A 20,675-nucleotide genomic window follows, 5' to 3' on the forward strand; every position below is an offset into this window, starting at 1 on the left:
GGCCATTGGACCTCACTGTAGATCTCATCCACCCAGTCCACTGGAGCTGACTTCACATGCTAGAACAGGCATGCCCCTATCTCACTGGGGTGTGAGGCCCTTCAGCCACCCTCAGTTGATTTAGCCCGCCTGTTGAAGCAGTGTACTGCGGTGTAGCTGCTGTCACATGCAAAAAGTATATTGACTGGTTGCATCACTGCTTGATATGGAAGCATCAATGCCCTGAATAGAAGTCGCACAGAAAGTACTGGATACAGTCCAGTCCATCACAGGTAAAGCCCTCCCCACTACTGAGCACATCTACTCAAAAGCACTGTCATGGGAAATCATCTTTAAATAATCAAGGACCCCTACCACCCAGGCCTTGCTCTCTTCTCGCTACTGCCATCAGGGAAAAGGCTCAGGAGCCTCGGGACCCACATCACCAGGTTCAGGAACGGTTATTACCCCTCAACCATCAGGCTCTTGAACCAAAGGAGATGACTTCATTCACCCCATCACTGAAATGTTTCCACAACCTATGGACTCACTTCAAGGACTCTTCATCTCATGGTCTCAATATTTACTGCTTTCTTTATTATTAATATTATTTTCTGTTTGTACATTTGTACGTATATTTACTTTGAATTTGGAGCCACAGGTGGCAGCTGTATACCGCAGTAAAGAACTGATATTTAATAATCTTTTTTATTTTTAAGTACTTCGATGATCTTATCCCCAACCTGCAAAACAGTTCACTCCGAATTCTTTGTCCATCTCTGATTTTTAACCCCTCTTACAATGGTGGCTATGATGTGGTCCTGAGCTTAGCACTTCCCTGTTTCAAACTATTCATTGTCCAGTAGATATCTTCCTGCGGCTCTTTGTCAAGTATTCTGGGGCATCTCACTGTTAACTTTGTGAAGCTGAGGTGTAAATATTAGCCAGGATAGCAGACATTCAGATTTATTTATCACGTGGTCTTTGAAACATACAGTGAAATACAACATTTGCGTTAGCAGCCAATACAACCCATGGATTTGGTGGGAGCAGCCCACAAGTATCGCCAGCGTATTCCGACACCAACATAGCATGCCCACAATGCTCGGTAGAAAGCAGAACACAGTAAGTGAAGAAACAATGGCAAAATCTGTTCCTTTCCTCCCTCACTCCCACTCACAATGGCATAGTATCATTTACTTCTGCCTGAGAATAGTCAGGGCCTGGATTTTACCAGCCCATTCAACTAATATTTCTACTCAGGGAGAAATAATCCTGAAGACTTGTGCAACAAACTACTCTAATTTATGAGTGCATTTGATATATTTTCTGTTGCAGAGTAATATTGGTCTTGTGTTACATGGTGTTATGGAATATGACCTTGCCCTGAGGTTCCTGGACAGTGCGCTGGCTATCAATGGAAAATATCACGGAACAAAATCTCTCAAAGTTGCCTTGAGGTAATAAATTATTAGTTATCTTCTGCTTTAAAAAATTTAATCCTTTCCTTTCGTAATAGTGAAAACTATTTTAAGAATAATCTAAGAATGAAATTGTTTTGTTTTCTTTCCCCTCTATTTTTCCCTCCCCCACTGCTCGTAGCCACCATCTGGTAGCACGTGTTTATGAGAGCAAAGCAGAGTTTCGATCGGCGCTACAGCACGAGAAAGATGGTTACACCATCTACAAAAACCAGGTCAGTCTTGCAGTTTCAGTGTGATCTACACATCTCATTTGCACCTTGTCACTGTCGAGCTTGGTGTTAATTATGCCATCTGCAGTCTATGTTTGCTGTGCACTCAAACTGAAGGAATATCTGTATTACTACCACTAGAATGTGTTAGGTCTACAGGGTTTTCTATTTGTTTTTAAATTAATTTCTCTAGCTTTTTGGGTTTCCCTTTCACATAGTCAATAAATTTCCCCCTGAGCTTGCCTTAATGTTGCCATCTCATCCCTTTTCCCTGCTAGCGATCCCATGATCAGCTGATTTGTAAACAGCTTTTCAGTGAATCTGCTTCTCTTTGGTGTCCGCTGCTTTCCCATGTCGTATACACTCAGTGGCCACTTTATTAGGTACACACCGTTAATGCAAATATCTAATCATTCGGCACCAACTAAGTACGTAAAAGCATGCAGACGTAGTCAAGAGGTTCAATTGTTCAGACGGAACATCAGTATGGGGAAGAAATATTACCTAAGTGTCTTTGACCATGCAGTGATTGTTGATGCCAGACAGAATGGTGTGTGTAAATCAGAAACTGCTGATCTGGGATTTCCACACACAACAGTCTCTAGAGTTTACAGAGAATGGTGCGAGCCTAGCAATTATAGGCCTGTCAGTTTGACATCAGTGATGGGTAAATTAATGGAGAGTATTCTTAGAGATGGTATATATAATTATCTGGATAGACAGGGTCTGATTAGGAACTGTCAGCATGGATTTGTGCATGGAATGTCACATTTGACAAATCTTATTGAATTTTTTGAAGAGGTTACTAGGAAAGTTGACGAGGGTAAAGCTGTGGATGTTGTTTATATGGACTTCAGTAAGGCCTTTGACAAGGTTCCGCATGGAAGGTTAGTTAGGAAAGTTCAATCGTTCAGTATTAATATTGAAGTAGTAAAATGGATTCAACAGTGGCTGGATGGGAGATACCAGAGAGTAGTGGTGGATAACTGTCAGGTTGGAGGCCAATGACTAGTGGTGTGCCTCAGGGATCTATACTGAGTCTAATGTTGTTTGTCATATATATTAATGATCTGGATGATGGGGTGGTAAATTGGATCAGTAAGTATGCAGATGATACTAAGGTAGGTGGCGTTGTGAATAATGAAGTAGGTTTTCAAAGCTTGCAGAGAGATTTAGGCCAGTTAGAAGAGTGGGGTGAACGATGGCAGATGGAGTTTAATGCTGATAAGTGTGTGGTGCAACATTTTGGTAGGAATAATCCAGATAGGACATACATGGTAAATGGTAGGGCATTGAAGAATGCAGTAGAACAGAGTGATCTAGGATTAATGGTGCATAGTTCCCTGAAGGTAGAATCTCATGTGGATAGGGTGTTGAAGAAAGCTTTTGGTATGTTGGCCTTTATAAATCAGAGCATTGATTATAGGAGTTGGGATGTAATGTTAAAATTGTGCAGGGCATTGGTAAGACTGAATTTGGAGTATTGTGTACAGTTCTGGTCACCGAATTATAGGAAAGATGTCAACAAAATAGAGAGAGTACAGAGAAGATTTACTAGAATGTTACCTGGGTTTCCGCACCTAAATTACAGGGAAAGGTTGAACAAGTTAGGTCTTTATTTATAAAAGGTTGAGGGGGGACTTGATAGAGGAATTTAAAATTATGAGGGGGATAGATAGAGTTGACGTGGATAGGCTTTTTCCATTGAGAGTAGGGGAGATTCAAACAAGAAGACATGAGTTGAGAGTTAGGGGGCAAAAGTTTAAGGGTAACACGAAAGGTAATTTATTTACTCAGAGTGGTAGCTGTGTGGAACGAGCTTCCAGTAGAAGTGGTAGAGGCAGGTTCGGTATTGTCATTTAAAGTAAAATTGGATAGGTATATGGACAGAAAAGGAATGGGGTTATGGGCTGAGTGCGGGCCAGTGGGACTAGGTGAGAGTAAGCGTTCGGCACAGACTAGAAGGGCCTGTTTCTAGAGATGGCCTGTTTCTGTGCTGTAATTGTTATATGGTTAAAATAACATTCAGCGAACAGCAGTTCTGTGGGTGAGTGTGCCTCGTTAATAAGAGGGGTCAGAGGAAAACAGCCAAACTGGTTCAAGCTGACAGGAAGGCGACAGTAACTCGTATATCCATGCATAACGCATGGTGTGCAGAAGAGCATCTCTGAGCGCACAACGCATTGAACCTTGAAGTGGATTGTGTAGGGCAGCAGAAGACCACGAACACACTCAGTGGCCACTTTATTAGGTGTGGGAGGTTGTCTTTTAGAAAGGTGATGGGACACTGAATAGATACATCAGCATGTTTATAGTGTACATGGAGCTGGCTCAGCTAAGTGGACCAGTAGAGGTGGTTGTGGGTTATCCAGTTAAATAATGTCGTATATTGCTTTTTCTCCTGCCTTTGGTTGGGATGACATTATCAGTGTCACACAGTCAGGGTGGTGCCTCAAGATAAGGCATCTTTTATTATGTCTGAGGACTGACTGTGCAGAAAGCTGTTTCATTGCCCCTGTGTTAACAAGCCTGGACTAGAGCCTTACACAAATGATTAGACTTTAAAATCCCACCACTACAGCTGGAGAAATTAGGGAAAATTCTCTAAAAATTGAAGAAAATGTTAAAAATCAGCAAAACATTTGGTAATGACCACAATATTTGCAATTTCTTGTATATATAAAAAAAAACCTCTGATTCACCCAAGCCTTTTAAGAAGGGTTTCTGCTATGTGTACTTTACTCTGAAGTTGCCTACCCAGCCTAACCTGTCAGTTTAATTAGCACTGGTCCTGTCAGAGAATTGGAATTAAAATAACTTTGAGGCATCAGAGAGACTGGAGTTTGGACCAACAAGCAATCTTGATGAGGGGAAGGGAATTGTTTTGGGTCAAAATAATTTTGGTTAGAGTTATGGTAGATTACTGTATAAAATTGAACCACCATTGTTGGGGATTACTATACATTGTGGCTGTTTATTTTAAAGAGAGTTTGCATGTGTTTAAACATGCTTCCGTGCTCTTATTGGATATATTACTTCAGAAAATACTTGCCTCAATTTGTTCCTTTGAATGAGATAGATTATACAATAAAATGCTATTTTTGTGGTTGACAGCATTTAAGCCAGTTGTTAACCAAATTTAAAATCCTCACTCCTAAACAAAGATTTCAACGCCCACTGGAACCACTTAGAGGAAGTCCAAATTTATCATTATTTTCAAGACCATTATTTTGTAGGAACTGATTTGCATTCTAGTCTTTTCTCTTCAGGGTTTAAGTTCAGCCAGAGTGGAGAGTCAAAGAGATGGATTTCAAGTCTCCCTGTCATGCAGACTGCCTGTCCACCTGCCTGATCAGTGTTTGTTTAATCAGCATCCAGCATTTCTCAGATCTGGATGCTTTCCATATACACGCCACTTCTGCATTCATTGCTATTTTAAGTGAGCACTTTGGTGGGGTGGAATTTATGTGGTTAGAATCAGAACAAAATAGAATGCAAACCAGGGAACAAAGAACTGAAGAGAAGATCGAAAGAAATGTTACAAAATCAGTGTGAAGAGTTTAATGGGATTAACTCACTGTCTGTTCTCATTTCATGTACTCATTAGGTGTGTAATGTTCAAATATGCACTGTGGCTACTTTATTAGGTAACTCCTGAAGCTTATAAACTGCCCACTGCATGTGTGTTCATGGTTTGCTGCTGTAGTCATCCACCTCAGGGTTTGACATGTTGTGCATTCAGAGATGTGCTTTTGCACAACTACTGTTGTAACATGGTTGTTTAGGATACTGTTGTCTTCATGTCAGCTTGAACCTGTATGACCATTCTCCTCTGACCTCCCTTATTAACAAGACATTTTCACACATAAAATGACAGCTCAGTGGATGTGATTTTTGTTTTGTTTTTTTTTTCAACCATTCTCTGTAAACTGTAGAGATTGTTGTGCGTGAAAATCCCAGTAGATCTACATTTTTTGTGACACTCAAACTATCCTGTGTGGCACCAACAATCTTTCCACGGTTAAGGTCATTTAGATCACATCTCTTCCCCATTCTGATGTTTGGCCTGAACAACAACAGAACCTCTTGACCATGTCAGCATGCTTTTATGCATTGATTTGCTGCTATGTGATTGGCTGATTTGATAATTATTAAGAGCAGGCCTACCAACAGAACTGGCCACTGAGTGTATTTGCATACCAAATCTAAATTAACCTGCAACGTGGAAGTGCACGCCCAATTCTTTTGACGGCCTGAAGTATTGTGAATTGTGCAAACTGGTGTGGTTGTGGATTTGGTGCTGGGTATCTCTAAAATGGATCTACCTGCGTATAACAAAGCCCCAACAGAACTGTATTAATAATAATGTTTCAAATTTGCTCAGCTCTGAGACAAGGACTTGAAAGTGCATGCAATTCTTTTAAAATTAATTATCCTGTAAATACTTAATCTGTTTTTATCCGCCTCTGTTTTAATTTCTGACACAAACAAAACACGCCTGATCCACAATCTAAGTGGCAAAGCATTAGCATTTTGCACAGGGTATAATGATATAACAGCCATTTTCCCTCACTACAACACTCCCACACAGTGCTGCAGCCTTCACATTCAAACTGCAGTGAACTGTGGTGGTGAGACTGTTGGCATTAATGGAGGAGTGTTTTCTATTCCTGGCACTCCTCCTGAACGTGGGCACAATTTCAAAAGCACTATTTCTCTGCAAACAAGCCAATCACATCATAATAATTATTGCCGCTCCTCCTCGTGACTTGTGTTAGCACTGCCAAATTAAGAATTGGCTTCCTCGTTGTGGAGCTGCTTCTCAGCTGAGAGCCTTTCACAGATGGGCAAGGTTAACAGTGTCTCAGTAAGCAGTGTGATGCCTCGGGTGATCATTGGTTGGTCTCATTAGTGAGATTGTCCCGTGATTGTGATTAGGATGGCATGGCTGGAAGGGCCTACTCCGCGCCCTATCTCAATAAATAAAATTCCTGGTCTTTTTTGGAAAACTGACCTGGATTCTGGCTTAATTTTAATTATTACACTGTGCTGAGAATGCAGAGGGTATGGGGTGCGAGGGGAGGGATTTGGTGGGAACTAGAGGGGCAACTTATTTTGCACTGAGTGTGGTGTGTTTGTGGGGTGGTCTGCTGTAGGAGGTGGCTGGGGCAAGTACAATGGCAGCTTTTGAGGGTGGAGTTAGACAGATGCACAGATTGGAAATGTTTTAAAGGCTGTGGACCAAAAACTGGTGAATGGGACTAGCTTAGATGGGGCATCATGTTTAGAATAGTCTAGTTGAGCCAAAGGTCCTGATTCTAAGCTGTATAACGCCTGGACTATTCTGTCTTGTGCTCTGGCCATTGGTGAGTGAGAGCAGCTGTGAAGCAAGACTGCCAAAGGACCACATTAGGGTTTCCCCCAATAGCTTCATGGATTAATGCCCAGTTACATGGCACATCTAGAAAGATCCCGTTTGTGTATCTCAATAACGGTATGAGGCCTCTGTAGGTCAGAGTCGACCATGGATGTTGCTTCCTAGCTGTCTAGATACACGATCTAGGACAGTACAATATAAAGAGCAAACTGTTGCCTATGTAGCAGCTCCCCCTCTCCACACATCTGATGAACCCAAAAGAATGGCAGAGATCGATAGTTGGGCACCAGCAGCATTGCAGGAGTTACCAGTCAGCGTTGAACTCAATGTAGGACTGCCTTAAGGACTGTAACTCTGGACATTTCCCTCAGGGTTTACTCCCGAAGCCTCCCCATGAGTGGGTATGGCCACAGGCAGCAGAGGTTTGAAATCAGAGTTTTCCTTCTCCATCTCAATAGCACTTTTATTCATATGGTACATCCAGGGTAGTAAAATGTCCCATGGTAGGATCAGGAATTTGTGACCTGGGTTAAGCAGGATGTCATAGAATACTGTGTTGCCTTTGTCTTGAAGTTGGACGGGAAGTTACTGAGTTTTTCCACTGAGCTTGCATAATCATAGCCAATGGAGAAAGTAAGGTTCCTAAGGTTGGCAGCAACAAGTCACCTGGCATCTCCTGTTGGTTATCCAGAAAGGGGTTTATATCGACAGAAATTTGACATGTAGGTTAAAAGTTTTGAGGCTCTTAAAGAGAAGAGTCTCCACTAGTGGGTATTGCACAAGTGACTGACTTCAAGAGAGAAAAGAAATTGAGACATCCATAATATCTACAACATCTGCTCGACGTGTCATTTAATTAAAAAAAAATTCAATGCATTGTGAAATGTGTTTCGAAGAGAGAAACACTCACGGTTGATTTGGGTGATCTGCATTCCACATGGGGTACCTCTTTCAAATAAGTGGGATTTTTTTTCCTGGCTTGCCTGGTGCTTAAGAGTTCTGTGTAATTATCACATACACAAGCAAGGTGATGTGGAAACCGTGAGATGCAATTATTTTCACCAGCAGCTCATCACCTTGACTAATTCTTCAATTTGAATTGGGCAAGAGAACCTGGCTTATTACCAAGTTATGTTTTTCTCGTATGGGATTTTGAATATTTACATTAATCTGTACCTAGTTTACTAAGTCACTCCACAAAAGCATCAATTTACAAAATCTTCCCTTTTGAGTGTTTCTTTTAAATATGATAAACTCACTTGTATCAGCCCAAGTTGCATTTATTTGTGGCTGACAAGGACACAAAGGGCCAGTGGCCAACTCTGATGCCATAAATCTCTTATGATTTCCCCACCAGTTTAGTGCCCGGCACTGATTCTAACTGGTTTTCTGGGTGCTTACAGTAAGATTTCTCCATGGTGTTGCACTTCACTTATCCACAGGAAGTGGACATCACTGACAAACTAGTATTTATTGTCCGTTTTTTAGCTGCCCTCTGAACTGCCTCCTTGCTGCGTCTGTTCAAAGGGCAGTTAAGATTGAACCACATTAGTGGGACTGGAGTTACCTATAATCCCTTGTCCCTTCGTCAGTTAAGGATGACACATTTCCTAATGATGAACTAGTTGTCTGATGGCTGAGATGCACATGATACTGGAGGAACTCAGCAAGTCAGGCAGCATCTATGGAGGGGAATAAAGGGTCGATGTTTTGGGCTGAGACCATTCTTCAGCTTGTCTAATGGACTGCTGCTGAAATTTCTAATTCCAATATATTTAATTGCTTCAGTTTAAATTCCTCTAGCTAAAGAAATTTCTCCTCATCTTTGTTCTAAAGGGGCCTACTTGTATTTTGAGACTGTACCTTATAGTTCTAAATTTCTCCCCTCCCCCCCCCCCCCCCCCCACACTATAAGAAACATGCTCTCCACATTAAATGCTGGTGATGATAAATCTGATTCTGATATCCACTTTTTCTAGGCCTTTCAATATTCAATAGGTTTCAATGCCACTCATTCTTCTAAACTCCACTGAGTACAGACCCCTAGCCATTCTGGTATGTTGACCCTTTCAATCCTGGGATTATTCTTGTGAACCTCTTCTGAAAATCCAGGCCTCTGGATAGTAGTTCACTAACTTACACACGATGTACTGTCCCGTCTACACTAATTCTCACTATGGATAATGACTGGAATGTTACACGTGAAACTCCTCACTGATTCCCTTTCCCACCTCTCTCTTCCCAGCTGGGTGAGAATCATGAGAAAACCAAAGAAAGCTCGGAGTATTTAAAATACCTCACGCAGCAAGCTGTAGCCCTTCAGCGTACCATGAACGAGATTTACAAGAACGGATCAAATGCCAGTATTCTTCCACTCAAGGTAAGTTTGGTGTCATCCAGAAAGCAGGCCTGCTGAGAGATTTTCTTGCTATGAACTGCGAAGTTAGCGATTCTCTAAATGATAAAACAGCTGACTATATATTATGCATGTGTTGACCAGTAATAACAGGTGCAATTTAGTCCAGGTGTTTCCAAACTTTTTAATGCAATGGACCAACGCCATTATGCAAGCATTCCCAGTTTGGGAACCCCTGATTTGCTCATGTCCCTTCAATGAGGAAACTACACTAGTATCTTATTTTGTTTCTTATACTTGCTTCGCCCAATACCTGCACATCTTGACCATGGTTTTCTAATCATAAGTGCTGTTGAGAATCAGATTTATTATCAAGAGATTCTGCAGATGCTGGAAATCTTGCTAACAGGCACAGAATGCTGGAGGACTACTCAGCTGGTCAGGCAGCGTCTATGGAGGGTTGTCCTGGTGAAGAATTTTGGCTAAAACGTCGACTATTTCCCTCCATTGAGGCTGCCTGACCTGCTGAGTCCCTCCATCACTTTGTGTCTGTTGCTTAAATTCATCATCACTGACACATGACGTGAAATTTGTTGTGTATTATTCCCTTTTGATAATTCACTTCAATGTCGACTAGATCCCCTCATCATACGTAAGGATGGGCATTTGGAATGTTGCTGCTTATCCATCTCGGAAGTGTGACTGGTGTAGTTGAAGTTTGGCATCCTACCCTGTTGTAAGCTTTGTACTGCTCACAAAAGCAACTCAGAACATAGAACAGACATATAATTAACTAAATAGTACAGCACAGTAGAGGTCCATTGACCCACGGTGCTAAGCCAACCTTTTAGCTTGCTCGAAGATCAGTCTAACCTTTCCCTCTGACATAGGCATATGGATAATAGAAAAATGGAGGACTAAGAGTCTCGTGAATCTCCCTAATGTATCTGCCTCTACCACCACTCCCTGCAGGGTGTTCCATGCACACACAAGTCTCTTGTGTATCTTTTTTAAAAACTACCTCTGACGTCCCCTTATACGTTCCATCGATCACCTTAAAATTATCATGTATTAGCCATTTCTGTTCTAGGTAAAAGATGCCGGCTGTCCACTATATCAATGCCTCTTATCATTTTGTATACCTCTATCAAATCACCTCTCATCCTTCAAAGAAAAAGCCCTAGCTCGCACCATCTATCCTCATAAAACATGCTCTCTAATTCAGGCAGCATCCTGGTAAACCTCCCCTGCACCCTCTTTAAAGCTTCTGCATCCTTCTTATAATGAGATGACCAGAAATAAACAGAGTAAAATCTACTTCCTTGATGTCAGTTGCAAAACGTGTATGTACGGAGGAGGGTAGGGGTGGGGGTGTGTGTGTGTATGTATGAGAAATTTCAGAATGAATTCATTTTCCAAATGGAAACTGTTTTACTGCCCCATTCTACATCCCACTCTGGCCTAATAAGAGACTTAAAGATAAAATTATTTTTATTTACAGCATCCCCAGAGGGGAGTTTCCTCCTTTCACAACTAAATAACTGCTCACATCCAAGTCTCTCGTCTTGTTTCTGAGGGTGAACAGTTTTTTTCACTTGCTCTGAAAACAATAGTCCTCTAAGAAATCACCATCTCCATTGGCCACCAAGAGTCAGCAAACCCTGAGATTGACACCAAAATGTTTCCAATTTGGTGGGATTGTGACTTCAAAAACACTAGCTATTCTCTACTGATTTGAGGTCATTTAAAATCCACATCTCCTGGCTTTGTACCATAGGTTCATTGGCATCAACTTCAGGAAAACTACTATTATTTGAAGCCCTTCCTAATATTGATGTCAAGTAGTTAATCCTATCTGGATTATGCAGCTTTACAGAGACTGTGTCATTAGTAACATCCCTAGTTAATTCTCAGTTAGAGAGTCTTAACTTTAATGTTCTGGCTCAGGCAGAGAGAGTGGTAGTTGGACGAGGAGCAGAAGCTCCTGGCTGCAACTCGAGCTTTTGAGTCCGTTCTGAAGCAACGGGCAGTCTGCTGGTGGGACTCAGCAGGTTGAGTGGAATCTGCAGAGAGGAGTTGTTGATGACGAGGGCGATTCCTTCTCCCACCACACCCCACAGATTTCCCCCAGCAGATGGTTTCTTGCTGCAGGTACAATGAGATTAAATGCAGGAGAAAGAGGCCTCTGCTTCTAATCCTGCACTAAAAATCACAATCAAAATAATCTTCTTGTGTAAAACGTAATTTTTTTTAGACATGAGTGGTTTACGTTCCCCTTACTTTACCAAATGACAGAAATTTTTACTGGAGGTGGTGAGACTTCTGTAAAACGCTATACAGCTTTCAAAACAAAAGTTGCTTTTCTGAATGTTCTTTGACTCCTAGAAAACATTTCCATGAACTTTGGGAGCCAGGAGTGTATCTGGGCTGAGCAGTTTGAATGGGACTTGACTGTGGGGGGCAACATGGCTGATTTTGAATCTGCTTGTCTGATGTATGTGTTCACATTGTGGCAGGGTTTTGCACTACTTGGTTGTTTTCTTTCTCCCCTTTTCATCTCCCTAATTTTACCTCCTCCCCCATTCAGCCCGCAGATGTGTGTGTCAGTTCTGGTGTTTCTGCCTATGCTGTGCTGTGAGCAGCCAGTTCAGCCTATAACCACACAGCACACTAAGCAGTTTAACATTTCCAGCCAGGTTAACGCGCTTGTCAGCAGATCTGTCTGGGGAGAGGTTGTGAGAATTTACAGCCGCCTGCCTTGCACTCTGTTGCAAATAATTATGAAGCCTAGCTTGTAGTGGAGGTGTTTTTGATGGAGGAGTTAACCTCACCATCAGAATCAGGTTTACTTTTCACCAACATACCTTGTGAAATTTGTAGTTTTGTGGCAGCAATATAGTGCAATACATAAAATACACTGTATACAATAGGAAATTATACCCACATGCATATACTGTATGTGTGTTAAAATTAAATAAGTACAAAAAGAGGAAAAATAGTGAGATAATAGTCATGGGTTCATGGTCTGTTCAGAAATCTGAACGTGGAGGGGAAGAAGTTGTTCCTAAAGTGAGTGAACTCGGGCTCCTGTGCCTCCTCTCTGATAAAGAAGAGAGCATGTCCTGGTGTTTACAGACCCCTTCCCCATCCCCCCAAACATCTGTAACCCTATTACAAAGATCCCTGATAGTCCAAAATATCACTTAAAAAATAATAGCTTCCATTTTCTAAAGTCCCATGTGCTAAGTACAAATTATTGTTGATTTTTATTAGAGCTATTATTTATTAGAAACTTTTTGGTGTAGCCCAGCCAGCAGCTGCCTGGAACGGATCTCATTGGAGCTCTGTGGTACATTCGGGTCACAGGCCTAACACATGGAGCTTGACATTTAATTCCCTTGATAGGATTACTGCCTTCCTTAAAGACATTTGAGCCAGCATTAAAACATCTCTACAGCCTAAGGAACAGACGAGTGTTTGTGATGGTGGCAGAAATCAGATACTGTGGCAGTTCACTGGCAAATGTTCTCATGTGTTGTCTGGCTCAGTTATTCCTCTCGTGATTGTATTTACTGGGTTTGTTCACTGATCCTTATTTAAAGCAGGTCTCTCTCCCGCTGTTTTCATCATTGGGCAAGAATTTTTTGAGCAAAGATCTGCCAAAAGTGCTGTCTGCATTTGAACCTTTTGCTTATTCATTTTTGTGATCTTGGGTTAATTGTCCTCGGATATCAATGACCAGGATTCATAGTGAGATAATTCAACAACTGCGTGCTTTTAGTGTTAGCCAGTCATTTTCCCTCATATCTCTCTTCTCCCCCCCACGCCCCCCGGTCAATAGAATCGCTTTTACTGTGGAGCTTGAGGTTGCCATAACAACAGAATGGTTTCCCTGTGCTTTTAGCAGAAGCCTGAGGGAGAAATGTAAGATTCATCAACTAGGGAGACCCAGGTGTGACTGGCAGCCATTTGTCTCCTGCTTCCATATTGCGAAGGCTAGTAATCGCTCTTGCCTCTCTGATAGAAATGATTTCTGTATCTAATATATTGTGCAGCCTAATTCTATTGGTTCCTTCTGTGTACAGCTACCTCAGCAAATTAAAGTTGTATATCGAGGTTGTGGATTGACTTTTCGGAATGATTACAGCTCTCAAGGCCACTTTAGCCTAAGTCCATGAATGTTCAGGTAGCTCCTCTCCCCAAAGCCTGCTAATACTCTTCTCGGATAGTCCGAGCTGCCTTTTGAATGCTACAATTGAATTTGCCTCCAGTATCCGCTCGAGCAGTATATTCCATGACCCAGCCACTTGCTGTGTTTTCTCGGTGGGGGAGGAAGGGGCTGAATTTCTTAAGTGCCTTTCAGAACATAGAACTGTACAGGCCCTTCAACCTGAAATGTGTTGTTAAACTCTTAACCTGCTCTAAAATCAATTTAACCCTTCCCTCTCACATAGCTCTCTATTTTCTATCATCCATGCCCCTATCTGCAAGGGTGCCTTAGACTTTTGCACAGTACTGTAAATCTCTTAAATGTCCCACCATTCTCTGTAAAAATAAATTACTTCTGACATACCCCATGTACTTTCCTCCAGTCATGTTAAAATTATACACTCTTGTGTTAGCCATTTTGGAACAACGTGCTGGCTGTCCACTCAGTCTGTGCTTCACCTTCATTCTGTATCTGCTAGTTCTTTAATCGTTCCTCCTGTGGTTTTAAATTCCTCTGTTTGGTTCCTCTTGCAACCCCCTCTGCTCCAAGGGGAACTGGCCTGTTCCCTCTAATCTAATCATATAACCGGAATCCCCCCTCTTCCCATCGTTTTGATGAATCTCTTCAGCAACCTCTCCAATGTCACCACATCTTTCCAGAAGTGCTGCTCGGAGCCTGACACGAAGCTGCAGTTGTAGTTTTGGCTGAGGCTGGATCAGACTCAGGTTTATTATCACTGATAATAAACTGAGGTTCATCACTGATGAACACAGAATAGTACAGCACAGTCCTCCCATCTTTTTCATCCATGTGTCGATCTACGAGTCTCTTAACGTACCTGCCTCTTAACACCACCCCTGACACCCACACACCCACCACCTTGAGTTTTTTTAACAAAAAATACTACCTCTTGCATTACCCCTCCCCCCCAACTTTACTCCAATCATCTTTAAAATTATGTCCTCTTGTATATATTGTGAAATTTGTCATTTTGTGCAACAAAATCTGATGGCATTGGGGCAGAAGCTGTTCCTAAAATATTGAGTGCGGGTCTCCAGGCTCTGTACCTTCTCCCTGATGTCAGTAATAAGAAGCAGGCATGATGATCCCAGATGGTTGGGATCCTTATGATGGATGCTGCCTATTTGAGGCCGCACCTCCTGAAGATGTCCTCTGGTGGATGTGTTGTGTCTGTGGGGTAACTGGCTGAGGGGTCTACACCCTCTATAGCCTCTTTCAATCCGGCGCATTGAAACCGCCAGACCAGGCAGCATGCTCTCCACTGTACACCTGTAGAAATTTGCTGAGGTCTTTGGTGACGGAAACCAACTTACTTTTGAATTCAGGGGCTCTCCACAGCTTGGTGTAGTCGCAGCTCAGGCTATTGTTTTGCTTGTAGGGGGAGTTTCAGTCCTCACTAGCCCATTCCCAAACATTTCAAGGTGAACCAGGTTTTCCAAGCGGGGTTTAACTTGCACCTCCCTCCTCTGGTCCTGTAGCAGAGCACAGTTTGTGATTGTTGATTTACTGAAATGTGCTTCAAAACCACTAATTATCCTTTGTCTCCACCAGTTCACAGCTCCCAGCATGTCAAGTGTTTTAGAGCAACTCAACGTTATAAATGGGATTCTCTTCATTCCCCTCAGGTAAGGACCTAGCACGAAATTAGCTGCTCCAGAGACCTGATCTCTCGCGTTGTCTGTCTGATGTTTACAAGTTCTCACTATGACTGCACAAGTTTCCCTAGATGCTCCAGTTTCCTCCCAGATCCCAGAAGTTCGTAGATCAGTGGGCAATGTACAGAGTGTGGCAGATCTGTGGGAAATTTATGGGATTGAAAGTAGGATTGAGATAAACATGTATTTGACAGTATGTAGTTTGTGGGCCGAAAGGCCTGTTTCCTTTCTATTATGATTATATCCACCAAGCTGGTTCTAGCATAAGTAAAGTAAACCTTTCAATTTTGTTTCTCCACTCGTTTCCCATTGCCAGCTCAGAATTCTTTCCCAGGTATTCTGTTTGAAAGGCATCGTTTGATTGTCTCAGACTGAGGTGCTGGTTCCCCTCCCACCCATTTCTTCCAAGCTTTTTAAAAAAAAACATTTGCTTGCACGAGCTTTTGCTTTACAGCCAGAAGGAACTGGAGAGCCTGAAAGCTGAGGTCCAGCGGCGGCAGCAACTGCAAGAGGCGGGCAAGAGGGCAGAGTGGGACCACCCCAGCCAGGAGAAAGGGACTGAACCAAATCACAAGGAGGAGAGCCAACCAATTACCGAACCGTCCACAGAACAGGCTTCAGCATAAAAGGGTATCTTTCCGGAACCTTCTGGAGTCTAAGGCCTGTGATGACCTCTGTGCTGTGGGCTAGAGGAGACTTTGTGGCAATAAGTGCTGTGTCTCGCGTGTGCACAACCAAAAAATGCACTGGTACTATTCATGTGTTGCATTTAGTGTTTTTTTTGGAAAAGAAAAAGAATTTAAAATCCTGCCAATAGCAGATCTGAATAATATCAAAGCCTTAGCAGTGGCAGCAACTGCACAATGAGTTTTCTAAAAAAAATTATATTAAAAAAAATGCTAGATGTTTGGAAACTGTCACTTGTAAAGTTATACAACTCACTTGTACAGTCAGTAAAACAATCAGCCATTTGTAAAGTACATGTGTAATAATCTGAAAAAACTGTACATATATCAAATTCCAAATGAATGATCCTTGAAATACTTAAATACTCAGGTCATTATGTTGGAGAAGGGCACCAACTGAAAAAAAAATTGAGACTTTGATATTCAGAACCAACTTTTTCTGTTCAGTTTTGCAACTGTTAATGACTATTGCTGCTTTCCCAGCTAGTCCAGCAAATTTAGCCATAAATCTGATTTTTAAAAAACTGTACAGGGCAGTGGAAAGATGATGCTGTGACTCCCACCCCCACCACCCCAAAATCTTTCACCTTGATTTTCCTGTTCAATTTTTTTTCAAAAACTGGTGTCTTTTATATCCCAAAAACTGCCCAAAGGATTTCAAACATGTTGCTAACAGGATTGTTTTCTCTGGGAGACCTCCCCTCCAAACTCAAATTGGAAAAGTGTCTTTAAAACTAATGAATAATAATTAGAATCAATCTGTACTTGTTTTTTTTTCGTATCGCACTGTGACACGTTTCAAAGCTGAGTGTCTGAGGGACGGTGGGATTTTCTTACTACATGTGGTGAAGCCACTTGCATCTAAAGAGCTGATGTTGCACGGTGAACTCACGGGGAAACCTTTTATTTTCCGGTGATGACTGACCAAGAGAGATGGTCCTCCTATTTTTTAAAGTTAAAATCCCTTGAACAATATATGTATGTTGTGGTACTGATGATGCAAAGATACATTTATGAAGAGAAATAAGTGCTATATAGTATATTCTCAAATTGTATAATCGTATTTCATGTGATGTGATTATGAAATCATTACACAGTAACTGCCTCTCATTAAGAATGTGTAATAAGTGTTGGAGTAAGATCATTTTCTTTTTATCGGGGTAACCATGTGATTGTCTAAAAGTTGCTTCCCAAACTATAGTCTGGGTGTATCTGATCAATGCAAAATCATTTTTATTGCTGCACTCTTCCCCCACTGACAGTCAACGTTATGCTAGAAGCTTTCAGATTTTTCTCGCACATTGGTGACGCCTCTGAAGCGGTGGGGCTGGGACTGCGTGTCAGTGTGTGGTAATTTGGCAAATCTGTGTAGGAAGCAACAGATGCTGACGGGGAATCTTCAATGCAAAGCAACTTGTTCTTAAATTATTTCAATTCACCACCAACTATTGAATAAATGATGAACAAGAATATGTTGTTTACCTGTTCAGTTCACTTTATTAGCAAAGAAATGGGTGTTCTTTTTAAAACCTCTCATCTTGATTCTCAAACTTTGCTACACATTTTCTTTGTCATCTCTTAAAAGCCAACATCAATGTTTAATGTTTGTGATTACTTTTTTATTTTTAAACATTCCTTTAAGTCAGGAAGCAAAGACTCTGCTCGGACATAAAGGATCCAGTGCTACCCGCCCTGTATTCCTTAATCTGCACTTCAGATTATCAAGTATGTAAAATGTACTGCTGCTAGCTTTCCACTGCACATTGCCCAATTCACTCTCTCTTCCCCCCCCCCCACCACCACCCCGTATTTACAGTGTAAACGACATTATAAAAAGTTGGTCAAAGTTTACAGTGCAACGAGTGAGGTAGTGGAGAGGGATGAGGGTGTCTAACTAGAATAGCTGATCAATTGATTGTCTTGGAAGAATCTTTTAAGATGGTGTGAAGATTTTGTTTTAGTACCTCTATAGCACTTTACAGAAGGGAGCTTTTGGAAAAGCCGTTTGCAGGCTGGGTGGTTTCCACAAAGATTTTTCTTGCTGCCCACTTTGTCCTATAGTCATAGTAGCCTGCAGCCAATTTCAGTCAGTTAGAGTAGTTGCGTATTTAAAATAATTACAAGTGATTGCTGCTATTTTACAAATGTGTTACTGAGAATTCCCTTTGGGGAATTTTCCTCCTTTTTCCATTTGATTGCTGCTCTGAGGACTGAACAGAGCTTTCCGAGCCACCGACACGTTTGGGAGGTTTTGTGGGTGTCGGGTACAAGTGCTCTGGGGCTCTGGTTCCTAAAATCTGTTCAGCAGGAAGCCAAATGAATGCTGATGCTGAACAGACCTGAATATAACACTTTATTTCTTGCCTCAACTGAGTTACCCAAGGGTGACTTACTTTTTCAATCAACTTTTTATTTTAAATTTTAGATTTTGACATTGTAACTTGTATGTAAACCATAAAAGATTTGGAATTAGGCCTTTTGGTCCATCAACTCTGCTCCATCATGGCTGATCTACTATCCCTCTCAACCCCATTCTCCTGCCTTCTCCCTGTAACCTTTGACACCCGTACTGATCAATAACATAACAATTTTTGCCTTAAATATACCCAATGACTTGGCCTCCAGAGCTGTCTATGGCATTGAATTCCACAGATCACCACCCCTGACTGAAGAAGCTTTTTGTCACTGTTCTAATGGGAGGTCTTTGCATTCTAAGGTTATACCCTATAATCCTAGACTCTCCCGCCATAGGGAAACATCCTGTAGTATTGGCAAATGTTGAAAAGGAATTACAACATGCTGGATTCCAGAGCAGGGACGACAAGCTGCTAAACCAAATCCCAGACCTGGCCCTTTCCCTGGCAATCTGCAGGTGATTTTTTTTTAATGCAGATTCTGCCTCACTTTAACAATAGAGGATCAAATCTGGATTTGGTCAGCTGCAAAAGCAAACCTTCTCCTTTTTCCTAGATCCAGACTTGCACCTTTTCCCAGGTCTAACAATTAAATGTGATCATGACCAAACATTTGCACGGTGGAGGAAAAAAAAGCTCAATAAAACATTATCACCAGATTTAATTAGAATTTAAAAATAGAAACCCAAATCAGTTTTAAATGCACAAGTGGGTGGCTTGCTTAACAAGATTCTTGTAATTTATCGGTGCATTATGTGAAGTGACAGAGGCCCTAGTCAAGAAGCCCCCTGTCTGTATATCCATAATTTGGGTGCATACAAGTGAAAATTGAATGTGGCACAGCCAAAAGAAAATTAAGCCTGATGGTTGATCTGAAAAGATCCTCCTTGGTATGAAGGCAAAAAGGTGTGATATCAAGGGTACTAATGTGTCAATAAAGCATAGCTTCTGTACCATTGTCATTCTTCCCCACAGGCCAAATGGAAATCACATTTTCAAAAATGAGGGGCTAACGTTTAGCTGCTTAAACAAGCCTGTCTTTTGTAGTGTTCAAGGATTCTTTATCTGCCGATTTAATTCTGCTTGTATAATACAAATTAAAACTTCACTGATTATTAAAAACACAGGGAAAGGAATGACATGCACTCGGTGGCCACTTTATTAAGTAGAGGAGGGACCTTATAAAGTGGTCGTTAGCACACCATTTTCAAGGTTCAACATGTGCATTCAGAGATGCTCTTCTGCACGTCACTATTGTAATGTGTGGTTGTTTTGAGTTATTGTTGCCTTCCTGTCAGCTTGAACCAGTCTGGCCGTTCCCCTCTGGCATTTTCACCCACAGAGCTGTTACTCATTGGGTTTTTTTTTTTGCATACCATTTTCTGAGAGTTCTAGAGACTTGTGTGAAAGTCCCAGGAGGTCAGTATCTGAGATACTCAAACCACCCCATCTGGCACCAACAATCATTTCATGGTCAAAGTCCCTTTGGTCACATTTCTTTCGCCTATTCTGATGTTTCATCTGGATAACAATTGAGCCTCTTGACCATGTCTGCATACTTTTATGCATTGTGTTGCTGCCAAATGAGTGGCTGATTAGATATTTGCATTAATGAGTAGGCATACCTAATAAAGTGGCCAGTGCATGCAAATGCAACTCTTACAGAAAAACGTGCCATGTTTCTTGGCTACTATTTGATCAGTGTAAAAGGGTTGCTGCATTATTTTGGAGCGTTATCTCGTGCTGTGGCAGACTAACGTCTTTATTTTTGTACTTGTTGTTCTTTGTCGCCAAGTTTCTGACGTGTAGTAGCTCATGTTGCAAAACAAGCTGTCTAAAAGCCTCCTGTGAACTGTACCCCAGCCTTTTTCTTACAGCTAATAACTTCCAATCCCTCTGGTCTGGATTGAATAACATTTAGTGATTCTTCTGCACTTCTTCCTGATACCCAGTTCCACTCCCAGACTAACTGGTGAATTTTTGTTACACGCTCTCAAGGCCAGTTGCCCTGCAGCAGAGAATTCTGTTGCATTGTGCACAATTATTCAGACTCAACTCGTGAGTATCACTTGTTATTTGACTGAATGATAGGAAAGGGACGTGGGGGAATTAGAGGATAGGCCAGAGTTTTAATTCTCTGCCCTGCGCTGGAAGGATGTGGTATATCCGCGGTGTGGGCTGAAATGTCTAACCATGTGTCAGGCTAGCAGACTGGTATGATCGAGATTTGATGCCCGCACCCAACCCCTCTTTTTCATCCCCCACTGAGGGTCCGTGAGCTGTC

The 20,675-nt window shown here is 41.7% G+C and overlaps 1 protein-coding gene across 7 annotated transcripts in view; it reads left to right on the forward strand.

Annotated features, from left to right (window-relative positions):
* cluha (clustered mitochondria (cluA/CLU1) homolog a) overlaps positions 1-17,447 on the forward strand; it is a 93,020-nt gene extending 75,573 nt beyond the window's left edge. For 4 of the 7 annotated variants that reach the window (XM_059973453.1, XM_059973455.1, XM_059973456.1 and 1 more), the window contains 5 exons: positions 1,318-1,439; positions 1,582-1,675; positions 9,295-9,429; positions 15,188-15,261; positions 15,746-16,556. In XM_059973453.1, coding sequence (XP_059829436.1) covers positions 1,318-1,439; positions 1,582-1,675; positions 9,295-9,429; positions 15,188-15,261; positions 15,746-15,917 — 597 coding nt within the window. In that variant the 3' untranslated portion in view covers positions 15,918-16,556. Of the gene's footprint in view, positions 1-1,317; positions 1,440-1,581; positions 1,676-9,294; positions 9,430-15,187; positions 15,262-15,745 lie in introns of all 7 variants that reach the window. The other 3 variants (XM_059973454.1, XM_059973451.1, XM_059973452.1) reach the window with 1 other exon arrangement.
* The last annotated feature ends 3,228 nt before the right edge of the window (positions 17,448-20,675 follow it).

This window comes from Hypanus sabinus, chromosome 6 (assembly GCF_030144855.1).
Source record: "Hypanus sabinus isolate sHypSab1 chromosome 6, sHypSab1.hap1, whole genome shotgun sequence".
Lineage (NCBI taxonomy): Eukaryota > Metazoa > Chordata > Chondrichthyes > Myliobatiformes > Dasyatidae > Hypanus > Hypanus sabinus.